We start from the raw sequence: 21,272 nt of genomic DNA on the forward strand, positions 1-21,272 counted from the left end.
CTGTACCCTTCATTGCATCAGGAAGGAGCCTTTCCACATCTTGGATGACTACCCCCGTTATGCACACGGAGTGCACATTGGCTTTCTTCCCGTCCTTAGCTGCCATATCCCTAAGGGGCTCCATCACCTGCCTAACTCTGGAACTCCCAGTGACAAGCAATCCCACCCGCTGCGCTTGTCCGGACCTCTCAGGAAGACCGGCCACTGACGCAACAGGCGAGGCCGCCCTTGCTGGCTCAGAAGTACAGTGGGCAGTACCTCAAACCTGTTACAAGGGCGTAAGGGTACAGCCTTGTTGCCAACACCAACTTTCGCCTTCCTCCCAGGGATTCGCTACCCCGCCACGGTTCGCCAATCATCGTCAGGCAAGTGTCGACTGGCAGGGACGACCAAATCTGAGTGTGCAGTGGCATCAGAGATCTCAGGTGATGCTACATATTCCAGAGTCGCCAAAACGCTCGCCTCGGGTGTCCAAATGTCACCCCGGCCCAAGGCAATAGTCTGGAGCCTGTCGACCACGGCCAACACAGCTTCCAGCTGTTTACGGACGGTGGCAAATTCCCCCTGAATCCGTATACAACAGGAGCAGTCCTCTCTTTTATCTCACAAGCCGTTCAAAACAAACAGATGACTGACGACTACGCGAATTTACATTATACGGGTACTAAAACGCGTTGGTGCAACTCTCAAATATTATTATACGCCCGAAATTTGTGAATTAAACTATATAAGTACCCAAAAACACGCAAAGAAATAAGTGAGCTAAGAGTACGACTTGCTGCTAGCTGCTGCTTATTCACCGGCGGCAGGGGGCAAGTTAGAAAACGCAGTACATTGGCGAAGCTGTCATTTGAACTCAGCTGATTCACGTGAAAAGGTTTCTGGCGTGGTTATGGCCGCAGGACGGGAATTAAGACTTTGAACGCGGAATGGTAGTTGGAGCTAGACGCATGGGACATTCCATTTCGGAAACCGTTAGGGAATTCCTAGACCCACATCGTCAAGAGTGTGCCGTGAATACCAAATTTCAGGCATTACCTCTCACCACGGACAACGCAGTAGCCGACAGTTTTCACTTAAGAATCGAGAGCAGCGGCGTTTGCGTAGAGTTCTCAGTTCTACTGGACAAGCAACATTTGCATGAAACAATCGCAGAAATCAGTGTGGGACATACGACAAACGTATCCGTTAGGGCAGTGCGGTGAAATTTGGCATTAGTAGTCAATGCAGCAGATGATCGACGTGAATGCTTTTGCTAACAGCACGACATTGTCTGCAGTGCCTCTCCTGGGCTCGTGACAATATCTGTTGGACCCTAGACGACTGGAAAATCGTGGTCTGGTCAGAGGAGTCTCCATTTGAGTTGGTAAGAGCTGATGGTAGACTTCGAGTGTGGCGCAGACCTTACGAAGTCACGGACCCAAGTTGTTAACAAGGCACTGTGTAGCCTGGTGGTGGCTCCATTATGGAGTGGGCCATCTTTACACGGAAGAGACTGCGTCCTCTGGTCCAACTGAATCGATCTTTGACTCGAAATGGCTACTTGAAGGTCAACTGCAGCCATTCACGGACTACGTGATTTGGCCATCTAGATCGCCCGACATGAATGCATCGAACATTTATGGGACATAATCGAGAGGTGGAAGGAGTATATAGAGGGTCTATACAAGGGCGATGTACTTGAGGACAATATTATGGAAATGGAAGAGGATGTAGATGAAGATGAAATGGGAGATATGATATTGCGTGAAGAGTTTGACACAGCACTGAAAGACCTGAGTCGAAACAAGGCCCCCGGAGTAGACAACATTCCATTAGAACTACTGACAACCTTGGGAGAGCCAGTCCTCACAAAACTCAACCATCTGGTGAACAAGATGTATGAGACAGGCGAAATACCCTCAGACTTCAAGAAGAATATAATAATCCCAATCCCAAAAAAAAGAAGGTGCTGACAGATGTGAAAATTACCGAACTATCAGTTTAATAAGTCAGCTGCAAAATACTAACGCGAATTCTTTATAGAGGAATGGAAAAACTGATAGAAGCCGACCTCGGGGAAGATCAGTTTGGATTCCGTAGAAATGTTGGAACACGTGACGCAATACTGACCCTACGACTTATCTTAGAAGAAAGATTAAGGAAAGGCAAACCTACGTTTCTAGCATTTGTAGACAATGTTGATTGGAATACTCTCTTTCAAATTCTGAAGGTGGCAGGGCTAAAATACAGAGATCGAAAGGCTACTTACAATTTGTACAGAAACCAGGTGGCAGTTATAAGAGTCGAGGGGTATGAAAGGGAAGCAGTGGTTGGGAAGGGAGTGAGACAGGGTTGTGGTCTATCCCCGATGTTATTCAATCTGTATATTGAGCAAGCAATAAAGGAAACAAAAGAAAAGTTCGGAGTAGGTATTAAAATCCAGGGAGAAGAAATAAAAACTTTGAGGTTCGCCGATGACATTGCAATTCTGTCAGAGACAGCAAAGGACTTGGAAGAGCAGTTGAATGGAATGGACAGTGTCTTGAAAGGATGGTATAAGATGAACATCAAGAAAAGCAAAATGAGGATAATGGAATGTAGTCGAATTAACTCGGGTGATGCTGAGGGAATTAGATTAGGAAATGAGACACAAGATAGTAAAGGAATTTTACTACTTGGGGAGCAAAATAACTAATGATGGTCGAAGTAGAGAGGATACAAAATGTAGACTGGCAATGGCAAGGAAAGCGTTTCTTAAGAAGAGAAAATTGTTAACATCGAGTATTGAGTTAAGTGTCAGGAAGTCGTTTTTGAAAGTATTTGTATGGAGTGTAGCCATGTATGGAAGTGAAACGTGGACAATAAACAGCTTAGACAAGAAGAGAATAGAAGCTTTCGAAATGTGGTGCTACAGAAGAATGCTGAAGATTAGATGGGTAGATCACATAACTAATGAGGAGGTATTGAATAGAATTGGGGAGAAGAGGAGCTTGTGGCACAACTTGACAAGAAGAAGGGACCGGTTGGTAGGATATGTTCTGAGGCTTCAAGGGATCACCAATTTAGTATTGGAGGGCAGCGTGGAGGGTAAAAACTGTAGAGGGAGACCAAGAGATGAATACACTAAGCAGATTCAGAAGGATGTAGGCTGCAGTAGGTACTGGGAGATGAAGAAGCTTGCACAGGATAGAGTAGCACGGAGAGCTGCATCAAACCAGTCTCAGGACTGAAGACCACAACGACAATCGAGAGGTCAGTTCGTGCACAAAATCCTGCACCGGCAACACTTTCGCAATTAAGGATGGCTGTAGAGTCAGCATGGCTCATTATTTCTGCAGGGCATTTCCAGTGACTTGTTGAGCCCTTGCCGCGTTAAGCTGCTGCACTATCCTGGCCGTTACAACATTAGGGGGTATCGTACGACTTTGGCCACCACAGTGAATTATCGTTGAATAGACCCAACAGAAATTGCTTATCTGCAGGAACAGTGCACACAGGCTCGTGTCCAGCCGTGTTTAACATAGTGCGGCAAATTCAGTAGAAATTTAGAACGGCTTATCACCAAAAACCTACAGTACGGAGATGTATTTATCAATGGATATGTAAATTCAAACAGGAAATGTCGTAGGGCCCCAATAACCTCGTCGTTGAGGGTCTAAATCCACACCCAAAGAACAGAGAGACGGACGTATACTCTCAGTCTGTCTGTCTCTCCCTCTCTCTCTCTCTCTCTCTCTCTCTCTCTCTCTCTCTCTCTCTCTCTCCCTCCCTCCCTCCCTCCCTCTCTCTCTCTCTCTCTCTCTCTCTCTCTCTCTCTCTCTCTCTCTCTCTCTCTCACACACACGCACACACACACACACACACACACACATACTCACAAGCAGAGGAGACAAACTGTGGCAGAACGTCATACTAAATATGTCGGAAATGTAGGCAAGTCTTTTGCAAGGAGCCTCAGGATGTCGACTATCGTTGCCAGTTGTGAACACGCCAAGTCACGAACAACAATGCCTTAACATCTTCGTAAACAAGTTCGACTGTGTATGTGTAAGAAGATAATACAATGGGAAACCTCCAATGAAATGAGAACCGATGTAACGCAGCATTTGCTGTAAGAATCAAATTCCCAATCACTGTCACGGATGTATTTCTGTGATAAACAGTATTCATTATTTCTGCTTAACCTTCAACTGAGCCTTGAAATCGTTGTATTTCATATCTCTACAAAGTGTTACAGCTAGGTATTTGTATGAGTTGACCGATTTCAAATGGGACTCGGTGATTTTGTATTCATAGGATAATGCCGTTTTCCGTTTTGTGAAGTGCACAGTTTTATGCTTGTGAACATTTAAAGCGGGTTGCCGATCACTGCAACACTTTGAAATCTTATCAAAATCTAACTGATTTTTTGAGACAGTACATGATTATAGATAACTACATTACCTTCTGAGATTGTTATTCATATTATCTGCAAGGTCATTAACATGGAACATGAACAGCAAGAGTGCCTTGGAGCACTTCTGAAGTGACTTCTATCTCTGTGGATGACTCTACATCCAAGATGACATGCTGCATCCTCCTCCACAGGCGTCCCCTCTAGTGACGTGGAGTACAGAGTTTTTATTCATTAAAGAATTCACGTACACGTCTAGAAGTTTGGTTGAAACAACAGTCACGATCACAATAACATTTGTTTATTATTACCGGTTTCGGCTTACGTTAAAGCCATCCTCAGATTTTTTGGCACCCTAAGTCCGGTGCTGGAGGCACCTCAGTTTTTCACATGTTGATGAAAAACCCAGTTCTAAGCAAAGAAGCGAAAGCAGAAAGGTGGAAGGAGTATATAGAGGATCTATACAAGGGTGATGTACTTGAGGACAATATTATGGAAATGGAAGAGGATGTAGATGAAGATGAAATGGGAGATATGATTTCTGCGTGAAGAGTTTGACACAGCACTGAAAGACCTAAGTCGAAACAAGGCCCCGGGGGTAGACAACATTCCATTAGAACTACTGACAGCCTTGGGAGAGCCAGTCCTGACAAAACTCTACCATTTGATGAGCAAGGTGTATGAGACAGGCGAAATTCCCTCAGACTTCAAGAAGAATATAATAATTCCAATCCCAAAGGAAGCAGGTGTTGAAAGATGTGAAAATTACCGAACTATCAGTTTAATAATTCACAGCTGCAAAATACTAACGCGAATTCTTTACAAACGAATGGAAAAACTGGTAGAAGCCGACCTCGGGGAAGATCAGTTTGGATTACGTAGAAATGTTGGAACACGTGAGGCAATACTGAACCTACGACTTATCTTAGAAGAAAGATTAAGGAAAGGCAAACCTACGTTTCTAGCATTTGTAGACTTAGAGAAAGCTTTTGAAAGTATTGACCGGAATACTCTCTTTCAAATTCTCAAGCTGGCAAGGGTAAAATACAGGGAGCGAAAGGCTATTTACAATTTGTACAGAAACCAGATGGCAGTTATAAGAGTCGAGGGACATGAAAGGGAGGCAGCGGTTGGGAAGGGAGTGAGACAGGGTTGTATCCTATCCCCGATGTTATTCAGTCTGTATACTGAGCAAGCAGTAAAGGAAACGAAAGAAAAGTTCGGAGTATGTATTAAAATCCGTGAAGAAGAAATAAAAACTTTGAGGTTCGCCGATGACATTGTAATTCTGTCAGAGACAGCAAAGGACTTGGAAGAGCAGTTGAACGGAATTGACAGTGTCTTGAAAAGAGGGTATAAGACGAACATCAACAAAAGCAAAACAAGGATAATGGATCGGGTAATGTTGAGGGAATTAGATTAGGAAATGAGACACTTAAAGTAGTGAAGGAGTTTTGTTATTTGGGGAGCAAAGTAACTGATGATGGTCGAAGTAGAGAGGGTATAAAAAGTAGACTGGTAATGGCAAGGAAAGTGTTTCTGAAGAAGAGAAATTTGTTAACATCGAGTATAGATTTAAGTGTCAGGAAGTCGTTTCTGAAAGCATTTGTATGGAGTGTAGCCATGTATGGAAGTGAAACGTGGACGATAAATAGTTTAGACAAGAAGAGAATAGAAGCTTTTGAAATGTGGTGCTACAGAAGAATGCTGAAGATTAGATGGGTAGATCACATAACTAATGAGGAAGTATTGAATAGAATTGGGGAAAGAGGAGTTTGCGGCACAACTTGACCAGAAGAAGGGATCGGTTGGTAGGACATGTTCTGAGGCATCAAGGGATCACCAATTGGAGGGCAACGTGGAGGGTAAAAATAGTATAGGGAGACCAAGAGATGAATACACTAAGCAGATTCAGTAGGATGTAGGCTGCAGTAGGAACTGGGAGATGAAGAAGCTTGCTCAGGATAGAGTTGCATGGAGAGCTGCATCAAACCAGTCTCAGGACTGAAGACCACAACAACAACAACAACATCACGATCGTACATGTAATAAATAAATGTTTTTGCGATCTCGACCGTTGTTTTAACTGTTGTATAACACCAAATCTCTGCGCTCCGCGGACAATGTTGTCTAAATTTATGAACGTCTAGAAGTGATTTCCCGCCATTCTGCTAAGCCCCTCCTTTAGTGAATCGTAGCATTACATTGATTTAGTTCTTCTGGCATGGCACATCTCGAAACTGACCAATTGATTTACGTCAAAAATGATAATTTTAGGTTCTTGCACCCCTCCCCCCGCTCCTCCCGTCTACGGAATGTCTGCGAAGGCTACTGGGTCTTCCTAGCACGAAGTCCTCAGCCCGGTCACATATTTCGCTGGATATCCCCTGCGACAGCGCTTTTGATAACAATCGTAGGCATGGTGCTGCGTCAAACGCTCTTGAGTAATGTGTGGGTTGGTTGGTTGATTTGGGGGGAGGGGACCAAACAGGAGGTCATCGGTCCCATTGGATTGGGAAAGGATGGGGAAGGAAGTCGCCCGTAGCCTTCCACGGGAACCATCCCTGTATTTGCCTGAAGCTATTTAGAGAAATCACGGAAAACTTGAATCAGGATGGCCAGACGCGGGTTTGAACCGTCGTCCTCCTTAATGCGATTCTAGTGTGCTAACCACTGCACCAAATCGCTCGCTTGGGAAATCTCTCAGGTAGATGCCGTGTTTCTTGACTTCCGCAAGGCGTTCGATACAGTTCCCCACAGTCGTTTAATGAACAAAGTAAGATCATATGGACTATCAGACCAATTGTGTGATTGGATTGAAGAGTTCCTAGATAACAGAACGCAGCATGTCATTCTCAATGGAGAGAAGTCTTCCTAAGTAAGAGTGACTTCAGGTGTGCCGCGGGGGAGTGTCGTCGGACCGTTGCTATTCACAATATACATAAATGACCTTGTGGATGACATCGGAAGTTGACTGAGGCTTTTTGCTGTAGTATATTGAGATTTGTAACAATGGAAAATTGTACTGAAATGCAGGAGGATCTGCAACGAATTGACGCATGGTGCAGGGAATGGCAATTGCATCTCAATGTAGACAAGTGTAATGTGCTGCGAATACATGGAAAGAAAGATCCCTTATCATTTAGCTACAATATAGCAGGTCAGCAACTGGAAGCAGTTAATTCCATAATTATCCGGGAGTACGCATTAGGAGTGATTTAAAATGGAATGATCATATAGAGTTGATCGTCGGTAAAGCAGATGCCAGACAGAGATTCATTGGAAGAATCCTAAGGAAATGCAATCCGAAAACAAAGGAAGTAGGTTACAGTACGCTTGTTCACCCACTGCTCGAATACTGCTCAGCAGTGTGGGATCCGTACCAGATAGGGTTGATAGAAGAGATAGAGAGGATCCAACGGAGAGCGGCGCTCTTCGTTACGGGGTCGTTTGGTAGTCACGAAAGCGTTACGGAGATGAGAGATAAACTGCAGTGGAAGACCCTGCAGGAGAGACGCTCAGTAGCTCGGTACGGGCTTTTGTTGAAGATTCGAGAACGTACCTTCACCGAGGAGTCAAGCAGAATATTGCTCCCTCCTACATATGTCTCGTGAAAAGACCGTGAGAATAAAATCAGAGAGATTAGAGCCCACACAGAGGCATACCGACAATCCTTCTTTCCACGAACAATACGAGACTGGAATAGAAGGGAGAACCGATAGAGGTACTCAAGGTACCCTCCGCGACACACCGTCAGGTGGCTTGCGGAGTATGGATGTAGATGTAGATGTAGAGAAATGCTGAATGTGAATATCTGGACTGCGCGGCCTCCGGGCTCTACTGACAAAGGAACCTTCCCATCGCACCCTCCTCAGATTTAGTTATAATTTGGCACAGTGGATACGTCTTGAAAAACTGAACACAGATCAATCGAGAAAACAGGAAGAAGTTGTGTGCAACTATGAAAAAAAAAGCAAAATATGCAAACTGAGTAGTCCATGGGCAAGATAGTCAACATCAAGGATGATGTGAGCACAGGAGCGCCGTGGTCCCGTGGTTAGCGTGAGCAGCTGCGGAACGAGAGATCCTTGGTTCAAGTATTCCCTCGAGCGAAAAGTTTACTTACTTTCTTTTTGCAAAGTTATGATCGGTCCGTTCGTTCATTGACGTTTCTGTTTACTGTAATAAGTTTAGTGTCTGTGTTTTGCGACCGCACCGCAAAACCGTGCGATTAGTAGACGAAAGGACGTGCCTCTCCAATGGGAACCGAAAACATTTGATCCAGGAAAACACGTCTGATATATTCTATACGACACTGGTGACAGCATGTGCGTCACATGACAGGAATATGTTGTCGACCCACCTAACTTGCACACTTGGCGAATGGGTAAAAAGCCCCCCTGCGGGTTCGGGGGTTAGAATAGGCCCGCGGTATTCCTGCCTGTCGTAAGAGGCGACTAAAAGGAGTCTCAAACCTTTCGGCCTTACGTGATGGTCCCCTGTCGGGTTTGACCTCCATATCTCAAAATTTTTCCGAAGAGCGAGCCGATTGGGGAAGGGCGCCTTACTTGGTGCATTGTGTCCGTGTTGTGTTGAGAACTTTCGCCATCTTATTCGTCGTTGCATTGCAGTCTTGCCCGCTCTCCATCTCTTGGGCATCGATGCGCCCCTGCGTGCACTTTCTGCCAAGCACTGTGCAGGGCCATTTTCTGCACTGACGACGCCCATGGACCACATGTCACCTAACATCCAGCACGGTAGCCAGTCCGTTGTGGTGGGGCCGCCATGTACCCTCTTGGTTGTAGCCCCCTGACAACACAGGGATCGCTCTACTGATGCCTGCGCCGTTCACTCCCCACGTATGCCAAGGAGTAGATGCCCATCTCCCTGGGGCATCAGGACTCCCGGCAATGGCCATCCTGCCAGGTGGCTATTGCTGTGGCTGGGTGGCGCCCGTGGGGAGGGCCCTTGGTCGGAGTAGGTGGCATCAGGGCGGATGACCCGCAATGAAGCGTGGTACATCATCTCTCGCTGGCGGCCAGCCGCCAGCAGTCTCTAAGCGTTCTCGGGCTCAATTTAATGCTCAGAAGTACGATCCGAAAACGTTCCCCTCCCTGGCCACGCCGTGGGAAGAGCGTAAGTCTCAGGATGGAGGTAACAGTTATTCGCCCCGATTCTTAGTTTGCACGAGAGCTGATGGGGAGTCTTTTCTCTCCACAAAGCCTCAGTTCTTCGTCGAGCATTTAGAGGACAAGTTTGGGGAGGTGGAGGGCTTGTCTAAAATGCGCTCTGGGTCAGTACTGATACAAACGGCATCCTCCGCCCAGTCCCGCAGGTTACTTGCTTGTGACAAGTTGGGGGATGTTAACGTTTCTATTACACCACATAAGAGTTTAAATATGGTCCAGGGTGTTATTTTCCATAGGGATCTCCTTTTGCAGTCTGATGACGAGCTGCGCGCCAACTTAGAACGTAGAGGTGTTCATTTCGTCCGGCGCGTTCATCGGGGTCCGAGGGACAATCAGGTTGCTACCGGTGCCTTCATCTTGGCCTTTGAGGGTGATACGTTACCGGAAAAGGTCAAGGTGATGGTCTACCGATGTGACGTCAAGCCCTATATCCCTCCCCCGATGCGGTGCTTCAAGTGCTGGAAGTTCGGCCATATGTCTTCCCGCTGCACTTCCAGCCTCACATGTCGCGATTGCGGACGCCCATCTCATCCCGATACTCCATGTGCCCCGCCTCCCATCTGCGTCAACTGCGGGGAGCACCATTCACCTTGCTCGCCAGACTGCAAAGTCTTTCAGAAAGAGCGCAAAATCATGGAATATAAGACCCTGGACCGGCTGACCTATACTGAGGCCAAACGGAAATATGACAGACTCCATCCTGTGAGAATGACATCGTCTTATGCAGCTGCTACAACAACTGTGCTAGCTCCATCAGTTTCGAGACTTCCAGCCAGCTCGATAAGCAGTAAGACTCCTCCTGCCCCCTTGCCCGTGGGGGGCTCTACCCAACAGGTTGCTCCTGCACCACCTACCTCAGGAGCACCCTCCTCCCACCCGTCGGGGACGCCCGTCCCCGCTTCTCAGCCGGAGAAGCGTCTAACTTCTTCGACTACTCTCGCCCGTAAGGGTTCCCTTGGGACCCTCCCTTCCCAGGGTTCCACCAGCGGGAAGGATGATGGCCACCAGTGGCATAAGTCCTCACCAGCGGCCGGGCGTCGGGCTTCACGATCCTCCTCTGTCCCGGAGACTGAATCGGTGAAGCCTTCCCAGCCGGTGAAACCCAAGATTCAGCGAGAGAAGTCCAAGAGAAAGTCCTCTAAGGCCAAAGAACTTGCGGTGGCACCAACCCCATCGCACCTTTCGCGCTCTGCGTCTGAGGATGAAGTCGAGATTCTAGCGTCCGCTGAGGACCTTGATCTCGCTGGTCCCTCAGACGCCATGGATGCCTCTCGTACGGGTACTGAATCGGTGGCGGTGAGTGAACAAGCGGCGTAAATTGCCTTCCCAGTCCTTTCACGCCTTTCTCAGCCATGGACAATACCATCCTCCAGTGGAACTGCGGCGGTTTTTTCCACCATTTAGCTGAGCTCCGCCAACTTCTCAGCCTTCGCCCTTTCTTCTGCATTGCTCTCCAGGAAACTTGGTTTCCAGCGATGCGAACCCCCGCCCTCCGTGGCTATCGGGGTTATTACAAGAACCGAGCAGCTTATGAAAGGGTGTCTGGTGGCGTCTGCATATATGTCCTTCACACTCTGCACAGCGAGTCTGTCCCTCTCCAGACGCCTTTAGAGGCTGTCGCTGTACGCGTATGGACGCCACAGGCTATTACCGTCTGCAGTCTTTACATTCCACCGGATGGTGATGTCTCGCAGCATGTCCTGGCTGCACTGGTCGCCCAATTGCCGCCGCCTTTCTTGCTATTGGGCGACTTCAACGCCCATAACCCTCTGTGGGGTGGGTCAGTGGCCACAGGTCGAGGCGCCATCGTTGAACATTTGTTGTCGCAGCTCGATCTCTCGCTGTTAAATGATGGCGCCTTCACACACTTCAGTGTGGCGCATGGCACCTACTCCGCCATTGACCTTTCCATCTGTAGCCCTAGTCTCTTACCGTCTGTCCAATGGAGTGTGCATGACGACCTGTGTGGTAGTGACCACTTTCCGCTCTTTTTGTCACTACCGCAGCGTCACTCTTCTGGGCGCCCTAGCAGATGGGCTATGAATAAGGCTGACTGGGATTTGTTCTCCTCCACTGCCGCTTTTGAGCCTCTCTCTACTGATGACATTGATGCGGTGGTTCAATCTGTCACCACCGGCATCGTTGCTGCCGCCGAATCTGCCATTCCCCGTTCTTCTGGGTCCGCTCGGCGGAAGGCTGTGCCTTGGTGGTCGCCTGAGATCGCTGCAGCGATTAAAGATCGACGGCGGGCACTCCAGCGTCACAAGCGACATCCCTCCTTAGCCCACCTTATCGCCTTCAAACGGCTGCGTGCGCGGGCCCGCCTCCTTATCCGCCAAGGCAAGAAGGAGTGCTGGGAGCGGTATGTGTCCACCATTGGCCTCCATGTCACTCCCTCGCAGGTCTGGGCCAAGATTCGACGCGTCTACGGCTATCGGACCCCTGCCAGCGTCCCTGCGCTCTCACTGAATGGAGCCGTTTGTACCGACTCCGACGTCATTGCAAATCGCTTAGCAGAGCATTTTGCTATGAGTTCCGCTTCTGCGAATTACCCCCAGGCCTTCCGCTCCATTAAAGAGCGGATGGAACGTCGGAGCCTTTCGTTTCGCACCAACCACCCAGAATCTTACAATGCTCCATTTAGTGAGTGGGAATTTCGCAGTGCCCTCGCTGCTTGCCCTGATACCGCTCCTGGGCCAGATGGCATCCACTGTCAGATGCTGAAACACCTTTCAGTGGACTGCCAGCGGCGCCTTCTCGATCTTTACAACCGTCTTTGGGTCGAGGGGGAGTTTCCGTCGCAATGGCGGGAAGGCATTGTCATCCCCGTTTTGAAACCTGGGAAGACCCCTCTGGAGGTGGACAGCTACCGTCCCATTAGCCTCACCAACGTTCTTTGTAAGTTGCTTGAACGGATGGTGAGCCGGCGCTTGCATTGGGTACTGGAGTCTCGGGGCCTTCTGGCTCCATCTCAGGGTGGGTTCCGTAAAGGCCGCTCCGCCACCGAAAATCTGGTGAGTCTGGAGTCGGCCATCCGTACTGCTTTTGCCCGCCGTCAGCACCTGGTCGCTGTCTTTTTCGACATGCGGAAGGCGTACGATACGACATGGCGTCATCACATTCTTTCTACGCTTCATGGATGGGGTCTTCGGGGTCCTCTGCCGATTTTTATCCGCAATTTTCTGTCGTGTCGTACCTTCCGCGTGCAAGTCGCGGCCTCGTATAGTTCCTCCCACGTCCAGGAGAACGGTGTGCCACAGGGCTCTGTTTTAAGTGTCTGTCTGTTTTTAATAGCCATTAACGGGCTTGCTGCGGCCGTGGGAAATTCTGTCTCCGCTTCCCTGTATGCTGACGACTTCTGCCTTTATTACAGCTCTACTGGCATTGCAGCTGTTGAACGTCAGCTACAGGGCGCTATCCGTAAGGCGCAGTCTTGGGCTGTAGCGCATGGGTTTCAGTTTTCGGCAGCCAAGACCTGCGTTATGCATTTCTGCCGGCGCCGAACAGTCCATCCTGAGCCGCGGCTTTATCTTGCCGACGAACTCCTTGCTGTGGTGGAGACCCACAGGTTTTTGGGGGTGGTTTTCGATGCCCGGTTGACTTGGCTGCCTCATATTCGGCAGCTGAAACAGACGTGTTGGCGGCATCTACACGCTCTGAGATGCTTGAGCAACACCCGCTGGGGCGCCGACCGCTCTACACTGTTGCGGCTCTACCAGGCGTTAATCCAGTCCCGTCTGGATTATGGGAGCCTGGCTTATGGCTCAGCATCCCCATCTGCGTTACGGGTGCTGGACCCGATTCTCCACAGCGGGATACGCCTTGCCACTGGTGCTTTCCGCACCAGCCCTGTGGACAGCGTACTAGTGGAGGCAGGTGTACCTCCACTGCGGTTCCGACGCCAACGTTTGCTGGCCGCTTATGCTGCCCATGTTCTAAGCTCGCCCGGGCATCCCAACTATCGCCTCCTGTTCCCGCGGTCGGTCGTCCGTCTGCCAGAACGTCGGCCCCGGTCTGGTTGTACAATAGCGGTCCGCGTCAAAGAGCTTCTCTCTGGGCTCCAGGGTTTCACTGTTCCACCTCCTTTCCGGGCTACTTTGCATACACCCCCATGGTGTGTTCGTCGCCCTAGCCTTCGGCTCGACTTGGCACAGGGCCCTAAGGACTCAGTCCCTCCAGAGGCCTTCCGCCGCCGCTTTTATTCCATCCTGGCCACGTATCAGGGCTCTGGTGTTGTTTACACTGACGGTTCGATGGTTGCTGGTCGTGTCGGATATGCGCTCACTCTAGGGGACCTTTCCGAACAACGTTCCTTGCCGGATGGCTGCAGCGTTTACACTGCTGAACTGGTCGCCATCTTTCGTGCCCTCGAGTATATCCGCTCCTGCTCAGGTGAGTCCTTCGTTATCTGTAGCGATTCCCTGAGCGGTTTACGAGCTCTCGACCAGTGTTTCCCTCGTTCTCGTTTGGTGATGGCTATCCACGAGTCTCTGCATACTCTCGCCTGTTGCGGCCGCTCTGTGGTCTTTGTGTGGACCCCCGGTCATGTCGGTATCCCGGGTAACGAACATGTTGACCGCCTGGCGAAAGAGGCCACCAGTAAGCCATCTCTGGACGTTGGCCTCCCAGAGACTGATTTGCGGGCAGTCTTCCGCCGCAAAATCTTGGCGCTATGGGACGATGAATGGCGCGAACTGCCAATGCGCAATAAGCTCCGTGCTGTCAAGGAGACGACGGCTGTGTGGCGGTCATCCCTGCGAGCCACTCGCAGGGACTCAGTAGTTCTTTGCCGGCTCCGCATTGGCCACTCCCGGCTGACACACAGTTATTTACTGCGCCGGGAGGACCCTCCTCTATGTCGCTGTGGGGCAGCTTTGACAGTGGCCCACATTTTGCTGGCCTGCCCCCTTTTAGCTGTGGTCAGGCAGACATTTGCGCTGCCTGCTGCGCTCCCTGCCCTTTTAACAGATGACTCCACTATGGCTGACTTAGTTTTACGTTTTATTCGGGCAGGGGGATTTTATCATTTACTCTGAGTGTTTCTGTTTTATTTTATCGTTTTGTGTTGATTCTGGCCTTTGGCCTATGGTTTTACACTGATTTTTTAATGTGTTTCTAAGTGGTTGGCCTTTCCTTTTTTATGTCTATGGTCGGCCAACCACCGTCACACTCTGTGTGGTTTTAGTTTGTTTTTTCTTGTCTTTGTCTCAGTATCTCTTGTTCTGTATCGTCTGTGATCTCTTCTGTTCTTTGATTTTATTCTCTGTGGGTGTTCTTTGTCTTTGGAAAAAGGGACCTATGACCATGGCAGTCTGGTCGCTTTCATCCCCCAAACAAACCAACCAATGGGTAAAAAGATTCTGCTACCTTGCCCGATTTAGGTTTTCTTGTGGATGTGATAATCACTCCCAAAAAAGTGATGAAAACATAAGTGTGTCACATAAACTGCAACAAATGAATGCAACAGTTGCACAATCGCACAGTTTTCTCTGTGCTCTGTCAAAACATGTTTTTTTAACTTTTTCAAATTTTTCCGTGTGTAGACCGTCAAATCCTGTATATGTCCAAGCAAATCTGAACATGTCCTGGAATTTTGGAGAGCGAAGTTGATTATGTGTGGGTGCCTCAACTCTGATAATTGTCTGAAAATAAAAAATTAAATTTTTCGCTCGAGGGAGGACTTGAACCTTTATTTTGTGTAACCATATATATTTATTTAAATATATTAACAACGATACATTTAAAAAAAAGACAGTTTATTCTATTAACGTATTATATTCCTAGTGTTGGTTAATATTACTGTCATTTTATATGTTTTCGTTTTTATATTTTCCTTTTTCGTTTTTCTCTTATTGTTGTTCCTTAAACCCTTTTACATAGCCATTTGTCGTCTTTTTTTTTTTTTTTGAGGGGGTAGACATTGTAGGTCAGGCATAACAGTTTATATTTGGCATCGATGCATTGATTTTGAGTTTATGTTTCTGTATATGATGCACTTGTGATGCCACAGGCACATTGTGTATTCTGGTTTGATCTCTTCCTCTAGTTACACTGTTTAGTGGGACAGTATGAGGGAAACGTCACCATGATAGGTGGAGCAGAAGTGGAAGAAACTTTTTTACATATGCTACAGAATATACCTAAATTGAAGAAGAGAGAAAATTTTGTCATATTACATAAGAGAAGCAGAAAGGAGAGTGTGAGTAATCAATAGAATTTTATAGGCACAAAGTAAAGGAAATCATTTAAAAAATATATAATAATAAAAATGAGTAGTTGGCACTTTCCACTAAGTAATGCTTGTTCCTAGTCAGTATAGTACAAATAATGGAAGAAAAGTTAATTAAAATAAAACAAACTGGTAGTACTACTGTGCATACTTTTGACACTGTTTTGGCTGCGAGCGTGACAGATGTTTGGTGAGAAGCAACCTCTCGTTCCGCAGCTGCTCACGCTAACCACGGAACCACGACGCTCCTGAGCTCACATTATCCTAAATGTTGTCTACGTTGCGCATGGACTACTCAGTTTGTATATTTTGCTTATTTTTTTCATAGTTCCATACAACTTCTTCCTGTTTTCTCGATTGATCTGTGTTCAGTTTTTCAAGGCCTATCCACTGTGCCAACTTGTAACTAAATCTGAGGGGGGTGCGATGGGGAGGTTCCCTTGTGAGGCGCCAGAGGCGGTGGTCCGCCGGCCGCGCGCTGGTCCGCTGCCCTTCACCCACCTGGTGCTGGTCGGACGAGGTGACGAGGTAGGCGTCGAGCAGATGCCTGGGGTCCCGCATGAGGCTGCGCAGCCTGCGCACGCGCGCCTCGGTGCCCACCCTGGCGGCCGGCTGCGGGTCCTCCGCCGTCGCGGGGCACGCCCGCCGCCGCACCCAGTCGGGCGCCGCAACAGCCCCTGCCGGCCGCAACCCGCAACACGCACCTGCGGGCAACGGACGCAGTTCGCTCGTCAGCCGCGTCCCAACCGTGCGCACCGACTACACGGCTGCGCTACAGAGCCTGTATAGGGAGAGAGTGGCCAACCGGGCGATACGGCGGCCATTTTTCTGCCAAACTGCGGGCGGGACTTTTGAATGGCCAGTAGTGGAGTACACACTCACCGAATCAAAAGCACAAGGCCATATGGCGAAATCATTTGTTAAATGCCTTTCTTTACAGCTATAATATACTCATAGTACCCTACTATGTACAGCACAGGAAAATTTCATACAGATGAATGAAAGTCGTAAGCAGTTGTTTACTTGTGACATGCAAAAAGTGTGAGACGTATTAGTACTTCTTGTCACGTCTTCAAACTTTTCGCATGTCACAAATAAACAACTGCTTACGACTTTCTTTTACTGAATACCTCTCGTAGACAACAAACGAAAAAGATTACAAAAATCAGGTAATGTTAAATGTAGGCTACTGTAATAACGACCGAATATAACAAGAAAACTACCGTATCGCTTCTACCCCACAGTAAGTAGGCCTATTAAAAACTGTCTTCAAGAGTACCTACAATTATTTACTACGAATAATGTTTGAGCAACCACAACAACTGCGGAAAACGTGCTTACAACTTGCCTGCGTCAACAGTCAGGCAATAATACTGAAACCAAAACAATGCCTAGTGTTCTGATTCGGAACGAAATAAAGTTTGACGCTATAGAGTCGAATGAGCATGGCACAACAATTACAGGAACTTTCCGTTTCCAGCAAGGACTGCCAGATATTGGCTTCAGAAAAGCTTGTGATGCTACCAGTATGCACGAACTGTTAAAGAAATAACAGCTTAAAAATGCAGTAAATTGTGATAGGCCTACCTGTTTTGCGTGACTAAAAACATTTAAAAAGACTGCGAAATCCACCTTCGCCTCTGTTGGAACAATCAAATGCAGCACAACCTGGCATCGTTTACGAACGTCTGCAGAACGAATTACAGATGTCAAAAACAATACTGCACAATTACTAACGTATTTACTTCAAACATGTAGGCCCACCGACTTCATCACAGAACGCTTCATTATTTCAACTCGTATTAAAGATCGCAAACGCTGATTACGTACTAAAAACGATATACAACTAAATCCAATATGCATGCGCAACGCATAACAAGTCTCTCAATAATTCAAATACCTTTTAATCGTTTCCAAAAGTCCTCTGAGCTTCAATTCCATTCAAAAGCACGGTGAACATAGGAAGCGCGAGAGACGTTTAGCAGAAAAATGGCGCCAAAGCTAATCAACCAATCACGAGCAACTTCACCTATGGCCACTCTCTCCCTATACAGGCTCTCTAGGCTGCGCCAGGTCACAGGCACGCACATTTCATGCACAGCCGCCCGGTGTGGCCGAGCGGTTCTAGGGGCTTCAGTCTGGAACAACGCGACCGATACGGTCGCAGGTTCGAATCCTGCCTCGGGCATGGAGGTGTGTCATATCCTTAGGTTCGTTAGGTTTAAGTAGTTCTAAGTTCTACCGGACTGATGACCTCAGATGTTACGTCCCATAGTTCTCAGAGCCATTTGAACCATTTGAAGACTCGTGCTCATAAATTAAAGATAATTGCAGAATGTGATGCCACATAACGTGTGTTGTTGTTGTGGTCTTCAATCCTGAGACTGGTTTGATGCAGCTCTCCATGCTACTCTATCCTGTGCAAGCTTCTTCATCTCCCAATACCTACTGCAGCCTACATCCTTCTGAATCTGCTTAGTGTATTCATCTCTTGGTCTCCCTCTACGATTTTTACCCTCCACGCTGCCCTCCAATAACAAATTGGTGATCCCTCGATGTCTCAGAACATGTCCTACCAACCGATCCCTTCTTCTAGTGAAGTTGTGCCACAAACTCCTGTTCTCCCCAATTCTATTCAATACGTCCTCATTAGTTATGTGATCTACCCATCTAATCTTCGCATTCTTCTGTAGCACCATATTTCGAAAGCTTCTATTCTCTTCTTGTCTAAACTATTTATTGTCCACGTTTCACTTCCATACATGGCTATACTCCATACAAATACTTTCAGAAACGACTTCCTGACATTTAAATCTATACTCGATGTTAACAAATTTTTCTTCTGCAGAAACGCTTTCCTTGCCATTGCCAGTCTACATTTTATATCCTCTCTACTTCGACCTCATCAGTTATTTTGCTCCCCAATTAGCAAAACTCCTTTACTACTTTAAGTGTCTCATTTTCTAATCTAACTCCCTCAGCATCACCCGATTTAATTCGACTACATTCCATTATCCTCGTTTTGCTTTTGTTGATGTTCATCTTATACCCTCCTTTCAAGACACTGTCCATTCCGTTCAGCTGCTCTTCCAAGTCCTTTGATGTCTCTGACAGAATTACAATGTCAACGGCGAACCTCAAATTTTTTATTTCTTCTCCGTGGATTTTAATACCTACTCCGAACTTTTCTTTTGCTTCCTTTACTGCTTGCTCAATATACAGATTGAATAACATCGGGGATAGGCTACAACCCTGTCTCACTCCCTTCCCAACCACTGCTTCCCTTTCGTACCCCTCGACTCTTATAACTGGTCTGGCACAACGTGGCACTACACAAAACTGGCGCTAATAGCATAGGCACATAGGGAACACACGCGACACACATCTGTAAGTCCACGGTATTGGTGATACGTTGAGAAAACCGTCCCGAAACACATGTGCTACAAAACTGCACTGTTTCCTGCGCATGTATCCCGACATCAGTGTGGAATATGATCACCATGCACACGTACACAGGCCGCACAACGGGTTGGCATACTGTGGAGCAGGTGGTCGAGCAGGTGCTGGGGTATAGCCTCCCGTTCTTGCACCAGTGCCTGTCGGAGCTCCTTTAGTGTCCAAGAGGTTTGAAGACATGCAGCGATACGTCGACCAAGAGCATCCCAGACGTGATCGATGGGGTTTAGGTCTGGAGAACAGGCAGGCCACTCCATTCGCCTGATATCTTCTGTTTCAAGGTACTCCTCCACGGTGGCAGCTCGGTGGGGCCGTGCGTTATCATCTATCAGGAGGAATGTGGGACCCACTGCACCCCTGAAAATGCGGACATACTGGTGCAAAATGACGTCCAGATACGCCAGACCTGTTACAGTTCCTCTGTCAAAGACATGCAGGGGCGTACGTGCACTAATCATAATCCCATCCCACACCATCAAACCACGACCTCCATACAGGTCCCTTTCAAGGACATTAAGAGGATGGTATCTGGTTCCTGGTTCACGCCAGACTAAAATCCGGCGAGAATCACTGTTCAGACTATACCTGGACTCGTCCGTGAACATAAACTGGGACCACTGTTCCTGACCATGTACTGTGTTCTTGACACCAGGCTTTACGGGCTCTCCTGTAACCAGGGGTCAGTGGAATGCACCTTGCAGGTCTCTGGATGAATAAACCATGTCTGTTCAGTCGTCTGCAGACTGTGTGTCTGGAGACAACTGTTCCAGTGGCTGTGGTAAGGTCTCGAGCAAGGCTACCTGCAGCACTCGGTGGCCGTCAGCGGGCACTGATGGTGAGATATCGGTCTTCTTGTGGTGTTGTACACTGTGGAAGTCCCGTACTGTAGCGCCTGGACACGTTTCCTGTCTGCTGGAATCGTTACCATAATCTTAAGATCACACTTTGTGGCACGCGGAGGGCCCGTGGTACGACCTGCTGTGTTTGACAAGCCTCCAGTCGCCCTAATATTCTTCCCCTTATAATCAATATGTGTTCTTTGAGTCATTTTCAACACAGAGTCACCATTAGCACGTCTCAAAACATCTGCACACTTACTCGCTGCACCGTACTCTGACATGCACCAACACACCTCTGCGTATGTGGATTGCTGCCAGCGCCACCGTGCGACGACCGCACGTCAAATGCACCGCATGGTCATACCCCGAGGTGATTTAAACCCGCAAACCGCCCACCAGAGCGTTGTTTCACCATGTATCAGCATTATCCTTAATTTATGAGCATGAGTGTAGATAACCTTGTGGACAGTAGCGGATACATATGGGGAGCACGCGGGGCAAACCCCCCCCCCCCCCCCCCACTCGAACTCGGGTAGAGCACGTGCAAGCGAAAGGCAAAGGTCCCGAGTTCCAGTCTCGGTCCGGCACACAGTTTTAATCTGCCAGGAAGTTTCATATCAGCGCACACTCCGCTGCAGAGTTAAAATCTCATTCTGGAAACATCCCCCAGGCTGTGGCTAAGCCATGTCTCCGCTATATCCTTTCTTTCAGGAGTGCTAGTTCTGCAAGGTTCGCAGGAGAGCTTCTGTAAAGTTTGGAAGGTAGGAGACGAGGATCTGGCAGAAGTAAAGCTGTGAGGACGAGGCGTGAGCCGTGCTTGGGTAGCTCAGATGGTAGAGCACTTACACGCGAAAGGAAAAGGTCCCGAGTTCGAGTCTCGGTCCGGCACACAGTTTTCATCTGCCAGGAAGTTTCAGAGTGGTCAGTTGTTGGTGAAGTATTAATAATAGTAATTCATAATAATTTCTCAGTAAAACTATTGTTACGAGACTCGTAACAATATTTTTGCTAATAACGTCACAATAATTTCCCATACCTAACTCGTAATTCGAGTTGGGGATGGGAAACTGTTGGTGCATATATCTCCGGTAATTATGACTTTCGAGAAGATTCCTAAAAACGCATTGTTACTATATAGACCCTCCATCGAATGCACTAGGAAGGAACGGAATCGACAATTAAAG

General features: G+C 47.9%; 1 protein-coding gene across 1 annotated transcript in view; it reads right to left on the reverse strand.

Annotated features, from left to right (window-relative positions):
* Positions 1–17,468, reverse strand: part of LOC124597165 (xaa-Pro aminopeptidase 1-like) — a 114,853-nt gene extending 97,385 nt beyond the window's left edge. Inside the window, exons 1-2 of the mRNA XM_047135920.1 lie at positions 17,462–17,468; positions 16,295–16,470 (exon numbers count right to left, since the gene is read on the reverse strand). Coding sequence (XP_046991876.1) covers positions 16,295–16,470; positions 17,462–17,468 — 183 coding nt within the window. The remainder of the gene's footprint in view (positions 1–16,294; positions 16,471–17,461) is intronic.
* Positions 17,469–21,272: the final 3,804 nt, after the last annotated feature.

The sequence above is a fragment of the Schistocerca americana genome, chromosome 1 (genome assembly GCF_021461395.2).
Source record: "Schistocerca americana isolate TAMUIC-IGC-003095 chromosome 1, iqSchAmer2.1, whole genome shotgun sequence".
NCBI lineage: Eukaryota > Metazoa > Arthropoda > Insecta > Orthoptera > Acrididae > Schistocerca > Schistocerca americana.